The 20,557-nt window shown below is 35.6% G+C and overlaps 1 protein-coding gene across 1 annotated transcript in view; it reads left to right on the top strand.

Moving 5' to 3' along the window:
• The window catches only part of LOC149802293 (ubiquitin carboxyl-terminal hydrolase 15-like), a 188,644-nt gene that overhangs the window by 123,357 nt on the left and 44,730 nt on the right, over positions 1 to 20,557 (top strand). Inside the window, exon 23 of the mRNA XM_089956913.1 lies at positions 353 to 436. Coding sequence (XP_089813039.1) covers positions 353 to 436 — 84 coding nt within the window. The remainder of the gene's footprint in view (positions 1 to 352; positions 437 to 20,557) is intronic.

Here is a 20,557-nt window from a genome sequence, read left to right as displayed (position 1 = left end):
ATTATTGTAAAATCTCAGGAGCCATGCTACGATTGTCTTATATCCAGAATCATACACAATCTGTTCCCCAGAATAGTAACTAACTTTGTACACATCAGTTTTCTATCTTTGAAATTTTTTTTTTTCACAAATGAACAAATATAAAAGTTTTCAGGAGCCACACCATTTTTGTGTGTGTGAATCTGTGCTGTAATGAATCATGCTAGAGCGGGGTTATACTGTACATACTTGCATGCACACACATACCTACCTACCTACCTATCAACCATACATACACACACACACACACACACACACACACGCACAAACATACACACACATACATAAATACATACATGTAATTATTTTTTAGTTTAAATTAGCAGTGCCAAAGATGGGCTGTGTTGCAGATATGTGTGAAGTACTTGAAGAGTATGTTCAAGTTAAACCAGAATATGTAAGTATAATTTAGAACAGTCTCTATTTTCATATTTTATGTCAGTTATCTTGTGTTGAAAGTACAAGTATGAACATGACTCATTTTCCAGCTTGCCATAGAATGGTGTCTTACACATTAATAGACCCAAATATCCGGACTTTCTAATATTTTGATAATAACATATTTTCATAAAATAATAATTTTCATATATATAAAAAATCTTTGTACACCAAGTATACATGTATATTGAAAGCCAATGAAAATGTTAAAAAATTCATATTTAAATTAAGGAATGTTTGTTTTACCTGCACTGAAAAACTTGTAATTTTGAATAGGTAACTGTCAGGCTATTAAACTGCTTTAAATTTATTAACTGAAGGCAGCAGTAAAAACAGCTGACATGCTCCAGATCTCATGATCAAGCAGCTCCCTAAACAAAGCAAGTTGTGAGTGTGTTAAACGAAATGATAAGAGAAGCAACTTTTCAAATTAATGCAGTGGGTGGAATTTATTAATGAATGAGTTTGGGTAAAATCAGTGCATAAGTGTAATGTATCAGACCATTATGTGATTGCAGGGTTCTTTGAATTTTTACCATTACAGAGAGCTGTAAGATAGACAAAGCAATATCCAAGGACTTGATGTACACAATTCACATTCTCAGTATAAATAAATTTTGTTATATAAAGTGTTTAAAATTTTATGTGAGATATTATCTTTGTTTTTGATTTTCCAGTAAGCTGAATTGGATTGACATTTTTTTCTCATAAAGTAGTAAATATTTGTGATGTGAGCTTTAGAAGTTCTTGTCATCTTAGTTTTATTCAAAATATGACCTCACTGATAATCTTAGTCTTCATACTGTAAAGGTATTCCATAAATACATTTCTGAACCAGTCAAAGTAATTTTGTTCATTTACATATTTAGGGCAATTACTGCCATATTTGGGGTTGTATTGTGGAGATTGGATTAAGCATTTTGAAGAAGAATATAGATAATCTTTCAGAGTTTCAGGTGTAAGTTAATATAAAAATGATGTATGTTTTTTCAGTGATACATTCTGTTGTCAAACACAAGTTTTTATTTTGAAGCAGTCTCTGTATTAGAACTCATTCAAGTCAGCAGTTTGCATACTTTTATGTTATTATAACTTAGGTCACAGTCATAGGTAAATTTCTAGCGATCATTGAGTCTTGTTAGGCTCTAGTTAGTTGATTTTGTTAATGCTTTATGTCCATTAGCAGCAGAGGGGGGAAACAGACCACTTAAGGGAATGGTCACCTTGTGTTTGGACCAAAAAAATAATGACACTTCATAGAGGTCAAATACCACGTCTACGATTATTGTTTGTCCCCAAAATAATTGTAGACGAACCCCCTCTGCTGCTCAATAATCCTGGGAATCTTCATCTGAATCTTGGGAATCTTCATCTGAATCCTGGGAATTTATTCTATGTTTCAAGTAATATTCAAGTTCTGATGGTGGTTTTTCTATTTTTGGATTTATGTTTTTTCTTTTTCTGTAATATATCATTAAACTTCTGTATCGATCTCCACCGCAATTTTTGCAAATCTGATATAATCCTCTAACGCCGTTGTTACATCCAACACATCTTCGTGGACCAGCATGAGGGTTTTTCTTTATAAGATAATTATGTTTTTTGCAATATTCTCCACGACATTTTTTATCACATTTATTAGTGGTTCCTTGACGCAGCCACGCACAATTGTTCATTATATTAATGATATCTTTTTAATTCAGTTTAATTTTATCATCACCCCCTCTGCTGCTATTAATTTATCCAAATATTTTATCAAGTCCAATACGATATCTTGTTCTAGGATCGTGTAAATTTATTGTTATAAACCCATGCGGAGTAGCTTGCGCTCGTAAAAAGAAATTTCTGAATTTAATTATATCCATGTCACCGCTGCACCAGGTTTGATGAATATTTCGCAACGTATGTGTGTCTACGCCATTAAACACAACTAAAATATTACAGTTATCTCTGATCACTTTTGGTATTTGTGTGTATCGTTGAGTAACATAAATAACGTCGGTATTTTTATGTCTACCTCGAGAAAAAATCCTGGCTGGGTTTGATTGTTTGTCCAGCATCACATCGTCGTATACAACTAAATTATTAATAAGTCCGTCTATGGAATCAACTGATGGTGCTTCATCAATATCGGTTATAAACTCGATAACGTCGTTAGCGTTTTCATTAAAATCCTTAAGTACATTATAACATCGCTGATCATCAACTGACGGGGCTACCAAATATAATTTATCCCATTTTAACCATCTCATTATAAGATTAAGTAACAACTGTGTCTTTCCACTTCCAGATGGTCCTATTATTATCATTCTGATGGAATTTGGTAACGCAGGATGGTGCTTGACAGGTTCTTGTTTTCTTGTCGCTGAGAAATCAATTATATCCATGTTGTATAAAATATCTATGAATTTATTTTGCTTGCGCTGTAAAGTTAAAACTCCAACTACTGATTTAGCTACGGTTATAACAAAAAATAAAAAAATAGCATATGGTGGAAAATGTTCTATATGCGGTAGAAAGAAATTTTCGTTTTTACCTAATAGGCGCGGTGGTGATATTGCAAATTTGATGTCAAAGTTTCCAGGTGCTCCATGGGCTAAATACAGCGGAGAAAAACATCTACCAGGATATAATTATTGCGGTCCTGGTACTCGACTCGATATCAGGCTTGATAATCAGGATCAACCAAAACCAGGCGAGGAACCAATAAACGCTATTGATCGAGCTTGTCATGTTCATGATGTAGCTTATAAAAGTCAAAATCTACAAGATAGACATGTTGCAGATGTGAAATTAATTCATGCATTAAATTCCATAAAAAATAAAAATATCAGAGAATCATTAGCTAATTGGTTAGTAAGATCCGCTATGAAGGGTAAATTAGCGCTAGGGGCTGGTAATATATAAATGGAATCGATTTATTATTCACCAATCGGATACTGGAAGGGTAAAGCAGCAATTAGTAAACTCGCTGATGCAGCAGCGGTTAAACATTCTATTGCTAAAGCGTGGTTATCCAGGCAAGCAATATGGCAAATTTATCTACCACGTCCTAAGCAAATTCGATTTGCTCATTTTAGTGTCAGTGTTCCTAATGAGGTTCATCAAGCTGATATTCTGTTTTTACCACATGATACTGTACGTAGAAAAACGTACAAATACGCGCTAACTGTTGTTGATGTTGCAAGTAGATATAAAGATGCAGAACCGTTAACGACTAAAACAGCAACTGAGGTAGCCGACGCGTTTAAACGAATTTATCAACGAGGTGGTGGATCACAAGGTGGTCTACGATGGCCACAGCTGCTACAGGTTGATCCTGGCAAGGAATTTCTTGGTCCAGTATCATCGTTGATGAAACAATATAATACCAAAATACGACGAGGACATACTACAATTCATCGTGATCAGGCAATTGTTGAGCGATTTAATCGAACACTTGCTGAGCGGTTATTTGGATATCAGTACGCGAAGGAATTTATTCAGGATACGAGATCTCGTGAATGGGTGGCAAGATTACCAAACGTGATAGCTGCATTGAATAATGAGATCACGCGAACAACCAACATGAAACCCACTAGCGCAATTACGAAAAAAAATATACCAACACAACGAAAAGATGTTGAAAAACAGAAAATATTGGGTGATGTCACAGTCAGGTATTTATATGAGCCTGGTGAACTTGAAGGCAGTAAAGCGAGAGTGACTGATCCTATTTGGAGTGTTACCACACACAAAATATCCACCGTGACAAGATCCTCAGGTAGACCCGCAATCTACAGACTGGATTCGGCTGCTCCTCAACGTGGATTTACACGTGAACAACTACAAATAATCCCCACGGATACACAACTACCACCGCGATCACTTAACTAGCACCCAAGGCGCCAGCGCCTCTACGTCGATTACATTCAAGACAGGTCAACATTATATTTTCTCGTGCATGACCAAGATTGTTATTTTTTCTATCTACGGTAAATTGTCTTGGATCATTTTTCGGATACCGCCATAGCATTATACAATTACAACTTGCGCAATGATTATTCTGTTGTTGTTTCAGCGCATTAATAAAATCAACATCAAGATCAAAATTGCGTTTATTTTTTTTATCACACTGTTCATAACCAGATAATTTTTTTCTTATTATATCACCTCGATATTCATCGAGGTCATCACTAATCAATGACGAGTCCATGACGATTCGTCTCAATTGAGATATTTTTCTAACTCGAGACACTGCGAGATAAACCAAGTTCGACCATTCGATGTGATCATCAACGATCCAAACAACTGTATCAGTAATAGTTAATCCCTGAGATGAATGAATCGTCATCGCGTATCCAAGCATCCACGGGGATTTATCAGCACGTAGAGCATCTTCAACAACATCAACATCAACTGCAACAATATCATTCAATACAAGATTCTGTTTCCTCTTTGACTCTCCTGGTATATCAACGTCGATATTTTGCCGTCGCGTATCTGCTGGTCGATAACATAACGGAACTGACAACGTTGGAAACTTTTCTCGTTGTAACTGAAACAATTCCCGTTGAAGTTTATCACGAACTATCTTTCTGCTTGCAACTATCAAATCGTTTGGTCGCCACGTTTGCAGAAAGTTTTTCATGGGTGTTTCTGAAATTATTTCACGCATTATTTCACACTGAATTTTATTCGGTTGTAGTCTGATTAATTTTTTAAATTCCTTCAACGCTGCATCAAGTGCTCTATGATCATCAGATACTTCTTCAGCATGGTCAACGAAATTTTTCAGCCAATCATGTGGAGATGGTCCAGCTACGGGTGGTGGTTGACCATGATCGCCGCACATTATCACGGCAGTATTTCTTGTTAACAACCAATCAAGAAATGTTTTTAATGTTTCTAGCGGTACAGTGCATATTTCATCCCATATTATGATCCTTGGAATGTATTTCTCTCCCATCCTCAAAGATGTCCATGCATCACCCTTCCATCGGAAAAAGCTGTGATAAGTAGAGGAATTAACACCGCGTTGTTTCATCTCTCTCGCTAGTCTATGTGTAGGTGTTAGAACAATCATATCTGAATTCTGAAATAGTTCGATAGCTCGAGTGGTTTTACCAGAACCGCCAGGTCCGTTTAGATAAACCGTTTTGTGTCTGGTTATTGGATCGTATACCGATGGTAACAACGAAGTTGTCAACGTTTGACATTTTTTACAGTAAATATCTTTAACCACAACATCAGCGGATTCGGAATAATCGAGCATATATTCATTTTTTATTCTCCACAAACCCCACGATGTATGAGTGCCTATGTTTAATCCTTCTAACAGTATTGAATGTTTTTTATTTATATAAAACGAATCAGTAGCAACTCTGACGGCATGCGTAGAAACCTTATTTATCATCGATAATAGATTTATTGAAACATACGCGAGCATCGATGATCTTAAATGAGTATACTGAAGTGACTCACCGTCCATGTAGCTCACAATTGTACCTAATTTATTTCCATTTGACAAGAAAACTGTTTCTCGACTTATAAACGTGTTCTTGTTCGTTGTGTCAACGATTATAAAATCTAACTCAGTATCGTCCATGATCAATCTTGCACAATGTCGTCTGTGATCATATGCTGCTCCTTGTGTAAACTTGCCAATTATTTTTCTACCAAGATCCTTCGAATCGGTTTCGTCCGAATGTGGTAACCAAACCTCGGTTTGTTTTAGATATGATATAATTGCATCAATTACAATCAACCGTGTTAATATTGTATAATCAAGCATATACCGTAATAGTACTATTGGTGTCCACATTTTTTCTGAAAAATGTTTTCCAAACCAAACATAACAAATTGGATGAAGTCCTTCAGACATTTCGAATGATTCGATACGAGCTAATCCAGTTAGGTCAAAATCCGGTAATGGTCCATTTATCGATACTCGCGTCATTTCGTGCGTCGGATGAACGAATCGCTCAAAATACACAGAACAATCTCCGTATCCAAGAAAACTTCCGGGATAACACGCAACCATATCAACTGAAATAACATCTCTGTGATCGTATTTAGTATTCCACAATCCGCCGTGTCCATATTCGACACAACTAGATACTATGTCATTGAGAAAATCAAACCGAGTTGGTTTCCACGAATTTTTCTCTCTAGCAAAATGAGCCGCAACTGACGGAACAGTAAAACAGCTGCTCAATAATTCGTCAGCGTCATCAGTATATTGCAGTGCAAGATTTTTCATTTTCTCATGAAGAAGATCTGTTCGATAAATAACGCCATTTGGTTTCACAAACTGATCAAATTTCATATCTGATTCGTTGTTAGAACTCTGAAATAACCATACTGACACAGGATCGTTTTTACTTATTTCTTTAATAAAATCAAACATACCTCCGGGATAACATTTAACAGTTCGATTTCGTGGAAACACTGTTACTGCGTTGGTCCACGCGTGTGCGTTATGATCAATAATTGTAATTGAGGCTCCTTTTGATTTATATTTTGATTCATACAAAACCTCCCCTGTTATCGTCGCTACGGTTATTGGAAATTTTAATATTTTTCCTAACCCAGCTATATCTTTGATAGACGCACCGGTATCTTTAACCATATCTCCCCACGTGTTTATTATTTTACGTCTTTTATCCGTTAAGCCATTTCCACGGGCCGCGTTCGTAAAATGTTCTGTTACTCGTTCAGCCACACAATTTATTTTTGAAAGTTTCATCGGTGATAGTTTATCAACGCTGGGTTTTTCATTTATTACATAGATTCCATAAATAACCGCGGTCACAGGATATGCTCGTTCATAATACGGTTTGTCAATGCCAGTCAATAGGCCTGGTTTGGAATTTCTACTTAGTACGACAGTTTTTTTTATTACCATGGACAGGATCATATTTGTCACGGATAATCCAATCATCTGTTTCTGTCAACACGACGAATTTTATTCTGAAAAGATACTTGCGATTACCTTGATGAATATCAAAGAGGTAGTTAATGATAGTTGCTGCTCGTTTGTCGTTCATCATAGCGTTAATGATATTTTTGTTGCGTATAATCTTGAACGTTGACCAGACATGAGATGCACCATCTGTGTGAAATTCTTTCTTGGCGTCGTGAATTTTATTAATCAAACCTCTGTTTTTCGGATCAACCAAATATTTCATCGGTAAGTCAGAAGATATTCTGTCAAGATTAAATCTATTTGCACCTGAGGGTTTTATTCGGGATAATCTATCGAATTCGTTCATATATATCAAACAAATATTTAAATAAAGAATATATGTATACAATGTCTCAATGCAAATGGCTCATGGTGGGTTCAGTAAATCGATGCAATAAATCCTGTAGAGGTGAATTTTGTTGGATGCACTTACAGGGCATACGGCGGGGGAGTCTAGGACCAATACCGTGTCTGCAGTGTGGTGTTGGAGTGCGAGGCAAAACAAAATTATGTGGAAGGTGCGGGGGGAAACGGTTCAGAGAGCTTAAAAGATATTATGACAAAAAAAATAATAATAGTGAAAACGCTATAAAATCCGTGGAGGATTATATATCAAGATTTCAGACAAACAATGATTTAAATAAATAATATTATTATAATGGAGCAAAATATATTTATCCCACATCCTGTCATAACAAACTATGAATCAAATATTAACGGTGTCATTAGACACTGTAAGTTAAAAAAACCGGTTGGTTATATTACTAATGCTGGTTATCTAATGTTTACTGTTGGGAAGAGAAAACATTATCATTGTCATCGTTTCATCTACGAATGTTTCTTTGGAGTAATCAAAAACGGTCTTGTGATCGATCATACTGACGGGGATACTCAAAACAATAATTTATCCAACCTTCAGGTTATTACATATAGCGAAAACTGTGCACGTGGTAATACTGGAAGATGTAAGACAGTTTCTAGAAGGGTGGTAAATTCTGCGAACAGAGAAACTGGCGAAGAAATTTTATTTCGTTCGATTTGTTCTGCTGCGAAATACTTTGATATTAATCCGTCTTCAGTACAAAAAGTAGCAGAAAATATAACCAGATCTGCTTTCTCGAAAAAATATAAACAGAAAATCACCTTTCAGTATTGTTAACTATCATCACCACCTCGAATTAATTTTTTAAATTTATGTCATAGTATTTCCCCCATACACTACTTATTTTTTGACTCATGAAAGGGAGGTAATTTTATGGTCATAATTATCTACGGTTTCTAACTTACAAAAATGTACAGTTCGTGTATTTTTCTGTTCTATTCGTGAAACATTTAGAACAACACAACACATAGCAACATTACATCTAACCTACAGAAAACCGAATGTATATTCCAGCTTACTGAGTGCAGAATCCAGCGTCTAGTCTGTATCGATCGTGGGGTTAAATTTTAGATCTACAGTACAGCACAGGGATCCTGCGTGCATTTACTCGATTACAGAAATACGTGCATATAGTATTTGGAATTAAAAATCAGTTGCATTTTCCTTGTTCAGTGCAGAAATATAATGCGAGATTGTGTACGTTTGTATTTATGCATATGTGTGGTTCGAGTAACATTAACAACTAAATACTCCCTTGACCACGATACAGATTTATGAGTGGGAAATCTCGTAATATATATTTCTCCGTAGAACAGAGATAGAGAGGATTGAAAACCTCGTATAGTCATAGGAAGGATGAAAACATCTAACAGTTAGATGGCATGGTATAGTAATAATCCAGCTTTTATAAATAACTTGTTTGGTGAAAACGTATTTCTTGAACTCAGAATTGTATTGGTTCCTTAGCTATATATTAACTTCCGAAACATATGTTCGTAACAAGGTTCGATAGCTCAAACAGTATGGTATTGGACTGTGACGCTCGCGGTCCAGGATCGAATCCCCATGGCTGACAATTTGTCGGTGGTGCGCATAATTGCGATTTTTATAATGATGGGGGAACCGCAAAAACCCACCGCTCAGCAAAATTCAACCACAATATTGACTGGTGGTTGATACATATTTTCGTATCACCCACTGGATTAATTATTGTGGGTGGGATTTTGCTAAGCGTATATGTTTGTGCCGTCCTTCATTCATTGTATATATCCATTTCATTGTATATTCATCATTATATATATTCATTTCCTTAATTAAGTTATATGTTTGTGCCGTCCAATGCATAATCTGAGCTCGCTAATACACTCGATAGGGGCTCTTCATTCATAATCTGAGCTCGCTAATACACTCGATAGGAGCTCTTCATTCATTGTTGTCCTTGAAACATCCCGACGAACTTGCTAAAGACTCGATAGGGGTACTAGGGATAATTTTTTTTTATTTTAAAGATTTATATACTAAATAATGAACCATGAAAATATCAATGATGTAATTGTTGCTATCAAAATACTAGAGGAAAACGGAATTCATATATCTAATGAAATAAATCCTGAAAAAATGGTTTCTGATTTTGAGATTTTACAAGAACGTAAAAACCAGGGAATACACACACTATCATCTGAATACAAGCTCATGAAACGGATTCAGGCGGCAATGTTTCAGTCGCTAGCTACTGTAGAAGATAATCAGGTGAAGGAATTGATTCCTCTCTCTGCCGCAGTAGAAAGAATTAGATCGTTGTTATCCCACGAATACGAGGAAAAGAAAACAATTAGTACTCGCATAAGACTATTGAGAAAACTTATGTTAGCGAGTAACCTAGTTGGTGAAACGATCCAAAATGAAAATGAAAATGACTGGCCTGACCACGTGTAGATCATATTTATTCTGAATTATTATTTATTCTGAATTATTATTTATTCTGAGATTATATTTATTCTGAGATTATATTTATTCTGAGATTATATTTATTCTGAATTATTATTTATTCTGAATTATTATTTATTTTGCAATTTTGATGGGTTAGTTGGTACTTAGATTTATGTAAAATGATCGATTTTACAATTCTGATGGGTTAGTTGGTACTCAGATTTATGCAAATCAATCAAATTCGTAATTTTGATGGGTTAGTTGGTACTTAGATTTATTATTTATTCTGAATTATTATTATTTTTTCTGAATTATTATATTTATTTCTGAATTATTATTATTTTTTCTGAATTATTATATTATTTCTGAATGATTATTTATTCTGAATTATTATTATTTTTTCTGAATTATTATATTTATTTCTGAATTATTATTTATTTCTGAATTTGATGGGTTAGTTGGTACTCAGATTTATGCAAATCAATCAAATTTATAATTCTGATGGGTTAGTTGGTACTCAGATTTATGCAAATCAATCAAATTTATAATTCTGATGGGTTAGTTGGTACTCAGATTTATGCAAATCAATCAAATTTATAATTCTGATGGGTTAGTTGGTACTCAGACTTATGTGAAATGATCAAATTTGTAATTTTGATGGGTTAGTTGGTACTTAGATTTATTATTTATTCTGAATTATTATTATTTATTCTGAATTATTATTATTTATTCTGAATTATTATTATTTATTCTGAATTATTATTTATTTCATAATTTTGATGGGCAGCTTGGTACTCAGAATCATGCAAAGTAATAAATTTCATAATTTTGATGGGTTAGTTGGTACTCAGACTTATGTGAAATGATCAAATTTGTAATTTTGATGGGTTAGTTGGTACTCAGACTTATGTGAAATGATCAAATTTGTAATTTTGATGGGTTAGTTGGTACTTAGATTTATGTGAAATGATCAAATTTATAATTCTGATGGGTTTGAGATTTATTATTTTTTCTGAATTATTATATTTATTTCTGAATTATTATTATTTATTCTGAATTTGATGTGTTAGTTGATGACTCAGATTTATGTGAAATGATCAAATTTTCAGAAAAAAATATAAAATATTCAAAAAAGATGAATTTTTCAACACAATTACCTCATTAGATATATTTTGCACCAATATTTTTATTTATTTATTATTTTTTTAACTTGATCGAATTTAATACAGGAGTGTGCCTGATCTCTGTCACAAATGATCTCGATAATATGTTCTCGACGGAGTTCATCTAACTGTTCTTGTGTTAATAAGAAATCCTCGCTTCTGTATTCATCAATAACTAAATTAACGTTAAATTGTTCTGTGTTTTGTGAAAACCATGTTCTGATGGCGTTTTCAAGTGCTTCTTTGTCATGTATAAAAACCCTCACGTGCTGGTACATTATATATATTTATTGGATTAATTTAGAATCGAAGATTCTTGATCAAAGATCTAAGACTTTACATATAAATTTATCACAAGCTCTTCTCCACGTAGGTCAATTAAGCGATTAAGGTGGTCTGTGAGTTTGAAATTTATTCGTGACAAATATTGATTATGCGTACGTAAATAAACAGGATTGGTTGGTACTTGCACGATCAAATCCCCAGGGGGAACTTGTGGTGTAAATGTATATAAAATATATCCTTGTTGAGCCTGATTTGATTTTCCAAGATCTATTTGATAACTGCCTTCTATTACGTCACAAACTAGATTAACCGCGATTGTCGATGTTATATTAACGATTCCCGGAGATACGTGTCTTCCACCGCCAAGTGGATCATTATTATATCTAAGAACAGTTGTTGGTGGGGCTAGTTTTCTCCACACATCGAGTATTTCAGAAAAACTTTTCGTGATAAGATCCTTGAGCGTTTTTCTTAATTCGCCGGTTTCAAATACTGGTAGTGTAAATTTTAATAATTCTGTTTCAGTTATTTTATAATGATCAATATATGCTTGTTTGATACTATTTTTTTCTCCTGTATCTATATAATCACTAGCATTTATTACCTCAGTAATGCTCTGATTAAAATATTTAAGATCTAATACAATTTGATTTAAGTGTTGTATCGTTGCAATGATCTGATGTTTTAGATCGTCATTAGGATACTCCAGGATATAGTTTTTAAACAACTGTGCTAGTATCGTTAATGTAGTTGTGTATTCAATTCTAATTCTGTTAGCATATAATCTGAGATATCCTTCATAAACGATATTAGTTGCAATATTTGCATCAAGACTAATGATAGAAAACGGTAGTGAAGGATATCTTTTATCATCTCTCAAAATGTAATAATTATCCCCCACCCCCCATGGATACAAATCTCGGTATTCTGGAGTTGTTATAAAACTAGCTTCGTCAGTAAGAAATTCAATTAATTTCGGTTCTGGTGGTCCTTCATATACCGGGGAAACATCAGGCCAACCTAGTACGGATCTGATTGAAGATTGATGAATATCAACGGCATAATCAGGAGAATGTATCTCTATCGTCGAGGACAGCATCGGCTCATGAATATTAATCGATATTTTTGCTTCCTTTCCTGTTATTGATTTTATTCTACGTTGAAATTCATCATTGATCTCCTCGATCTCATAACTACCAGTGGGTATTCCAACAACAACCCAGTCAGGTGTTCCATCGGGTTTGTTTTTATTAGCAAATACGAGCGAATTATTTGCTGGTGTACCATTAAATGATTTTGATTTGATATTTGGCCAGCTGTATTATACCCGTAATTGCGCTAGTGCAATTTCATTAGCGTGAATTGCAGTTGGAAAATTGATATTAAATTCAGGATTAATCAAGCTTACCGAGATCATCGTTGTCTTGTGCGGGGTTGTGTTAGTCACGATCTGCTGGAGTAATTCCGTCATTATTAATACTTGTATCTTTAATACCGATACCTTCGTCGTATATTTTAGTTATCATTGAAAACTCGAAATCAGATATAATTCCATCACTGAGACTTGCTGATAACAACAAGGACAATTTCGAGTATGCTACCGTCGCTGTGTGTAATTTTATTATGAAATCGGATAATTTTTCGTTCATGCAAGTACATATTTTTTTTGCGATGATATTAAGCACACCTGCAATCGTTGTTGCTGCTGAAATACAAATAGTCACAGCTACTGGTGCCTTCATTGTTACCGTGGATAATATTATTCCAGCTCCAGCAACAACAGCGGATACTGAATAAACAATCACGTCGACGATAACTAATCGTCGTCGATATTTTTTTACTTTTACTGTATATTGTTCGACTTGATCTTTTAGCGCCGCCTGCCATTCACGCGCTTGATTGTACCTGTATTGTGCACCGTCCATATATTTTTATGCAGTAACCAATTGAGGTGTTTCAGCTACAAATTCCAAACACCACCAGTAAGATGTTGCGGTTAATTTCTTATCAGCTGCTTCCAGAATAAATATTTCTTCAGTTCCGTTATTTAATATAACAGATGCAACCCCGGAAAACCTGTCGGTGGAATGACGCCATGGAAACGTTGTGAAGATCTCAAATCGCGCAGCACTAAACACAGACAGCCTGTACACACCAGTGACTGTTGCGGTATATTTGATAGTATTATTTTGCTGCGACCATGTTGCAAATCCCGATGATACCGTGCATACGATGTTTGTGATATGTCCGGGAGTTATTCCGGCTGGGATTTTAATCAGACTGATTTTATTGACGACCTCAGGAATCCCCGCTACGATGTCTTGCTGTGTTTGTTTAATCATGTCTAGGTTAGTTTTGATATCAACGAGTTTCATGTCAATGGCGTGCGGAGTGCCGAAGAATTCATCTATGGCATCATCGGTTTTTTTAAAATTTCTTTGAAATCTTCCAAAAGCACCTGCATGAACATCATACTCGGCCCGTAACGTGGATAATTTACCATCTACGATGTCGACGTATTTTTTTGTTGCTGCGTCTTCGTCGGATGTTGGATCTCTTAAAACTACTATTTTATTTCCGTTCATGCTAAGTTCACCTGTCATTGTGTCACCGGTATTTTTTACGCGATTAGCAACACTTTTTGCAATTTCATCTCTGATGGTTTTAAGTGACATACTTGAATCCCTGATTCTTCCGCTGTCAGTAAACACGGGTATATTATCCGTAACTGCACCAAGTACTCGTCGGATTATATCATTCCATTTGATATTGCTTGTTTTTAGTTTACCATGTCGATCTTGAAAAATAACAACCTCATCTGGGTCAACTCCAGCCAGGTTCATAACGTCAGCGAGGTCATCTTTAGTTGCGTACTTTGACAGATCAACGTCGCCGGATATTCTCTTAACAGGTGAGGATCTTCTTCCATAAATATCAACCATTATAATAAGACCTGTTGTTTAAAATGCTTTACGCGTAACGAATCGGTTGCTTGTATAATCATGCACGACTTTATGTGGCGGTTTGGATGATTTTGATATAGCGTTAAGTACATTAATTACTTCACAGCCGCATATTGGCGGATCTGTCATTGTTTGTGTGGGTAACGTTGAATACCAAACTCTGGTTGTTGCGTGGAGTGGTACGACATACTTGATAAATTCAACTGGTGGAGCTAACCCGTACGAATCAAAATAAACGATTCCACGTGGATCAACCGCGTATGATACCCAATGAGTACCACGTCCAGAGCGTTCATCGAGATTAATAATACCTGTTTCTAGTTTGTTTGGTTGTTTTGGTAATTGATCTCGCATGAAAACACCTCTAAAGTTTTTTATTTTTAATCGTTTAGCAGCATCAAGTAAATCAAAATTTGATGCTGGAGCGTCTAACGTGGAAGCCTCAGACCCTTTCCCCAACGAGATCCTGGCAATCTTAAGCCGCGTCCCTTTTTTTTGTATCCTTGCCCTGTTGCTTTCTTTAGAGCCATTCCAGCAGCTGTTCCAACAGCACCTAACGCGGCTGCTTTTGCTACGGCCGGCGCGGCAGCAGCTATTAATGCTGGTATAGCCACGAGAAGTGGAAAAATACCACCAGTTTTAACTGAGTCCTTAATCGCACCGGCATAGAGATTGAGTTTGACGCCTGTTTTTGATTGTTTAGTGCCATTGAAATGTTTAAGCTGGCGTTCTGATAATGATAGTTTATTTTGACCACCCGTGATCTGATCTCGCTTTAGTGATATTTTCATTCCACAGTTTTTTGCTGAATTTGATTGAAGGTTTTTAATCTGACCAGGAGTCAGACTGACGCTAACGTGATGATATGACATTTTATGATAAATACTTACCACGCTCTAAATAATAATTAAAGATTTTCCACTGGTGCATCAATGACCCTCATTCGACCACTACCACCTTCAAGTAACATGGCTTTATCGCTAAATATAACCGCGATTGCTCTGTAATCAACACCACCTGTATTTAATGTTGCTTTAAGATGTATATCAACGACAGATTGTTTTGATAGATCAAGATGCTCCAGTGAAAAATAATAAATCGGATGCAACGTCCTGAAATCATATTGTGATATTTGCAACCCAGTATCTACATTTTGATCATGTCCCATGAATGACATCAAACGATGATATGCACGTCCTATACGATTTTGTTCATAATTTAGTTGTATATTCTCTGTTGGTTCTTGTTGTCCGTTTATCCGCAAGGAAATATTTGTAAGACCTAGTTTATCAAATATCATATGAGAGTGAACTTGACTACCTAAACGATCATGGTTTTGAAACGCAATAAAAATATGCCGTGGTGCAGAAACACCTTGTTGTGATGCTATATGCCATGTAAACTGACCGTTAACGTTAGTTTGCATACTATCTGTGTTTGTTGTCAACCATGACAACAAGGATTTACCACCTGTGTCCATAAAAGAAATTAATTTCTGTTCTTCTGCGATCGTTGGAATCATTACCGGCATCCACAGTGAAAGTTTCGATAATACTACTTTACCAGCATCACCAACAGGTCTCCACAGAGCATCGTTATCATCACCCTTTCTTACAAGAACAACCGTGTGTCTAGCTCCAAAAATAACCTTTTTAACATTCCTACAAAATCCAAAAATATGCGATAGTGGAATTGTACATGAAAATCTTCTATTGTCTCCTAGCAACATATTTCTACGTGCTGCAAATCCCAAGTTGAAATTTTCATTAGAACCATGAACCACCGGCCACACATCGGCATCCGCGTTATTGGCAAAATTTCTTGGTCGTCTTATATTATACGGATCGCTTTCAGGGTTATTAGAATTATCTTTCACAAACATCATTGTGGGACCTGCTGATCTTGTATAATCATCAGAATATCTTGCCAGCCCTATTATTGTTGTAGCAACGTCTACATCCTTCTCAATCGATTCAATATTTTTTCCATCAATCATATACATGGCGCTATCAAATAATGCCATGATCCCGTTGTTGACGAAACCAACTTTTACTTGATCTAAGTAATTAGTATTATCCGTTTTTATGATTGTACCTTCTACTTCAATAAAAGCCTCAGCGGGTAGAAAATATCTACTTGTGTCATGAACTTGTAGTTCAATTCTTCCACGTTGATCTGGTGTTCGTGCGTCATAAGAATAAAACTGATAATCACGTACTGATTCATCTTTAAGGACAGGTGCTTCCATGTCAAATGTTGTGTCGGATACGCGCTTGAACATTTTATTATAATTATTTTTGTCTAACACGTTGATTACCGCGTTCGTAAAGTTCCACCTCGGGAAGTTCCACTTCCTGATATTAAACTTGAAATATTATTTCCCAATTCACCGAGTCCCCGATCTGCTAACGCTGCTAGTTTTTGATTTGCAGCTTGATTTATTATTTTACTCACGTCTGCGGGCATAATTTCAGTACTTGCCAGTTTTACCGGTGGTTGTTGTTTTCGTCTTATTAATCGTGCTAGTCTATCTTTGATCGCCGAGAACGCCTTCCTAGCAACATTGATAATTGCACCAGGAGCTTTTTCATGAACAATATCAATAGCTTTCATTGATAATTGTTTTGCAATAGGCGCTGCTTTTGGGGCTAACCTTGTAAATAATCCCTGAATAACATCACCAAGTCCATCTCCGTAAATAACCCTATAGATTGGTAATCGTGAGTTTACCGCTCTGACCGATACAGATTTATGATGATTATTGTGTATGATCATCTTATTTTATTTACCATTTATCTAATCGCAGTGACTAATCATCAACGAGCTCATCAATAAGCTCTCGGTAAACGCCAATATCCATGATACCACCTTGAAATAGTCGCCGACAAATATCAGCTGCTTCATTGGTTATTTCTGGTGAATTATTTCCTGCACGTTTCCCCCCTATAAGAACTTCTAACCGTGACACGTCATTGAGGATATTATCAGGACAAACAAAATTATTTTCTCCTGATGCAGTCAGAAAACCACTTCCTACAGTGCCAGGAGGATCATCGTCATCCTTTTCTGCCAACATCTGTCCTCTTTCTTTTTTAAACTCCTCAGTTGGTTTACTCAATATAGTACTTCGTCGGGCGTATAATCGCTGCATGGGTGAAGGTTTTTGCTGCGGTGAAGAAGATTGTTGTTGTTCTATTTGTTGGAGAGGTGGAGGAAGTTGATACTGAGAGAGTTGTTTCTGTTTTAGTTGTTTCATTCTCTTTCTATAAAGTCTTTTTACTTCTTCATGAAGACTTTCGTATTCTGGACCTCTAGCTTGTTTTTTGTTGTAATATACGCGATATATCCATTTAATAAAATTATCATCATTTACTTTTTCATGACCAGTTTTTAAAATACTAGATTTATTAAATATACCAGATAATATCATCTCAGGTAATTTTTTTTCTTCAGTATTTCTAATGTCTTCAGCAATTCCTTTGTTAAATCTTGCAATCAATTCTAAGTTTTCTTCTACTGGTTTGGGTTCAGATGCAAGTTCTTTTCTCACGCCGGCGACTTCAGTACGAAGTTTTCCAATGCCTTCAAGTATTTCTTCACCGACATGTGGAGGTTGAGCTGCAGCTATTTCCTTGGCTATGTCAGGTGGAAGATCTCGAAAAATCTTCTTTGTTTTTTTAGTTCTCGCTGCTATTTTTTCGGTTTGTTCCGCTGTTTGTTTTGATACCGGAAGAAGATCCTCTTTGATGACTGTTGTAACCTTTTCAGTAGCTGCAGTGACGGGCTTAAACAGTTTTTTAGTTTCTTCTTCATACTCAACTTGTGCTTCTTGCTGCGCTTGCAGATTTTTTCTAAATGAATCTCTGACAGGAAGAAATTTTTTGATTGCTTCTAATCATTCTCGAGCTATTCTTGCAGTATGAGATTCAGGATGTACTATTTTATTATAACATAATGATTTAATTATTATAGCAGCAGAGGGGGTGATGATAAAATTAAACTGAATTAAAAAGATATCATTAATATAATGAACAATTGTGCGTGGCTGCGTCAAGGAACCACTAATAAATGTGATAAAAAATGTCATGGAGAATATTGCAAAAAACATAATTATCTTATAAAGAAAAACCCTCATGCTGGTCCACGAAGATGTGTTGGATGTAACAACGGCGTTAGAGGATTATATCAGATTTGCAAAAATTGCGGTGGAGATTGATACAGAAGTTTAATGATATATTACAGAAAAAGAAAAAACATAAATCCAAAAATAGAAAAACCACCATCAGAACTTGAATATTACTTGAAACATAGAATAAATTCCCAGGATTCAGATGAAGATTCCCAAGATTCAGATGAAGATTCCCAGGATTATTGAGCAGCAGAGGGGGTTCGTCTACAATTATTTTGGGGACAAACAATAATCGTAGACGTGGTATTTGACCTCTATGAAGTGTCATTATTTTTTTGGTCCAAACACAAGGTGACCATTCCCTTAAGTGGTCTGTTCCCCCCCTCTGCTACTCCATTCAACAGATTAAGCAACTTGATATGTCATGGTTCATGAACTTGCCTACAGCGTATGGAAACTATATTATATAGAGCTAGTCACTGGATATACTTAGACACAGTTCATACTTGTCACCAGTTATACTTCATGTATAATAATCAAGCATAGTTTTACCAAAAACAAAGTAAAAACCAGAAGAGCAATCAGAATTATTTTTATATGTGCAAGAAACATTGAAACATCAGTATGTACATGCTCTTTACTGGCAAACAACGTAGCTAAACTAAATTACTTCCAAAAGCATTGAAGTTCAATGCTGGGAAAAATGATACACAATACTGGCAACATGTACACTAGATTAAGGCCTTCCATGGCCCTAAGCACTGAAAATATTATGGTGCCCCTCCCCCACTGCCTCCAAAACATGAAATTCAAAGAAGCAATATTAAAAGATAAAAAGATGGGAAAATACCAATGGTCAAATCATTTCAGATCAAAATATTCATACATGCAGATCAGAATGGTCATATATAATTCATTCAGTTTTATCATCAACAATTAATTTGAGTTTTTTTAGTCCCCTGTTGGGCTGGTATCCTAAGCATATACTTAGTATACTTAATGGGTAATCTGGCACTGAACATCGATGTTAATTTTCTGGACAAGATATTTGGATAAAATGATAATTTTCATTAGTGCAGAAATTAAAGTAAGTTTTGTTACTTTGAAATTTATCAGTATTGCTGTTTATAATGTAACTTAAGACCTAGAAGGTCTGAGTACATAGTATTCATGTTACGTGTATCTGTACTAAACCACATTTATCTATATGTCATTCATGAATCATGAATGTGCAGAGTGATACCCGTCATCAGTCTATCAGTATCTCTTTTGTTCAGCATTTGCATTCTAGTCAGTTTCTAGTGCGCTTCTTAGATATAGGTAGATTCGAACATTATGCAGCTATGATTCAGTATTGCATTAAAGAGTCTTTTATCATGTACTGTTGATTATAGGTTGATGGTTCAGTGTTGTATCTGTTTTCATACACTGGCCACTGCTGGTCAGTGGTTCAGTGTTGTAGAGGGGCCGTGGGTGGCCAAGTGGTCTGAAGAGCTCACCTTTACCGATCTCTGCCATCTGACCAATGAGTCTTGGGCTTAGCCAGTGTTGGTATGTGAGACAGCTTGTCACTAGTTTAACATGGGTTGGTGGTTCTCACTTGGGTTTTCCTGCATTCTTCCTCTACGAGTTATACTGGTCACCATGTATAGCCTATCCTGTACTGAGAAATGGCATTTAACACAAAACAGCAATCCCAGCATTAGTAAGAGCTACAAGTAACATTGACTCACAGAGTTTATCATGTACTAGTGTAAGATCAGCATTTACCAGCAGTCACCT

The sequence above is a fragment of the Sinohyriopsis cumingii genome, chromosome 4 (genome assembly GCF_028554795.1).
Source record: "Sinohyriopsis cumingii isolate HCF-2022 chromosome 4, ASM2855479v2, whole genome shotgun sequence".
In the NCBI taxonomy this organism is placed as follows: Eukaryota; Metazoa; Mollusca; class Bivalvia; order Unionida; family Unionidae; genus Sinohyriopsis; species Sinohyriopsis cumingii.
The sequence above is the reverse complement of the archived record's forward strand: the minus strand, read 5'-3'. Positions and strand labels throughout refer to the sequence as shown.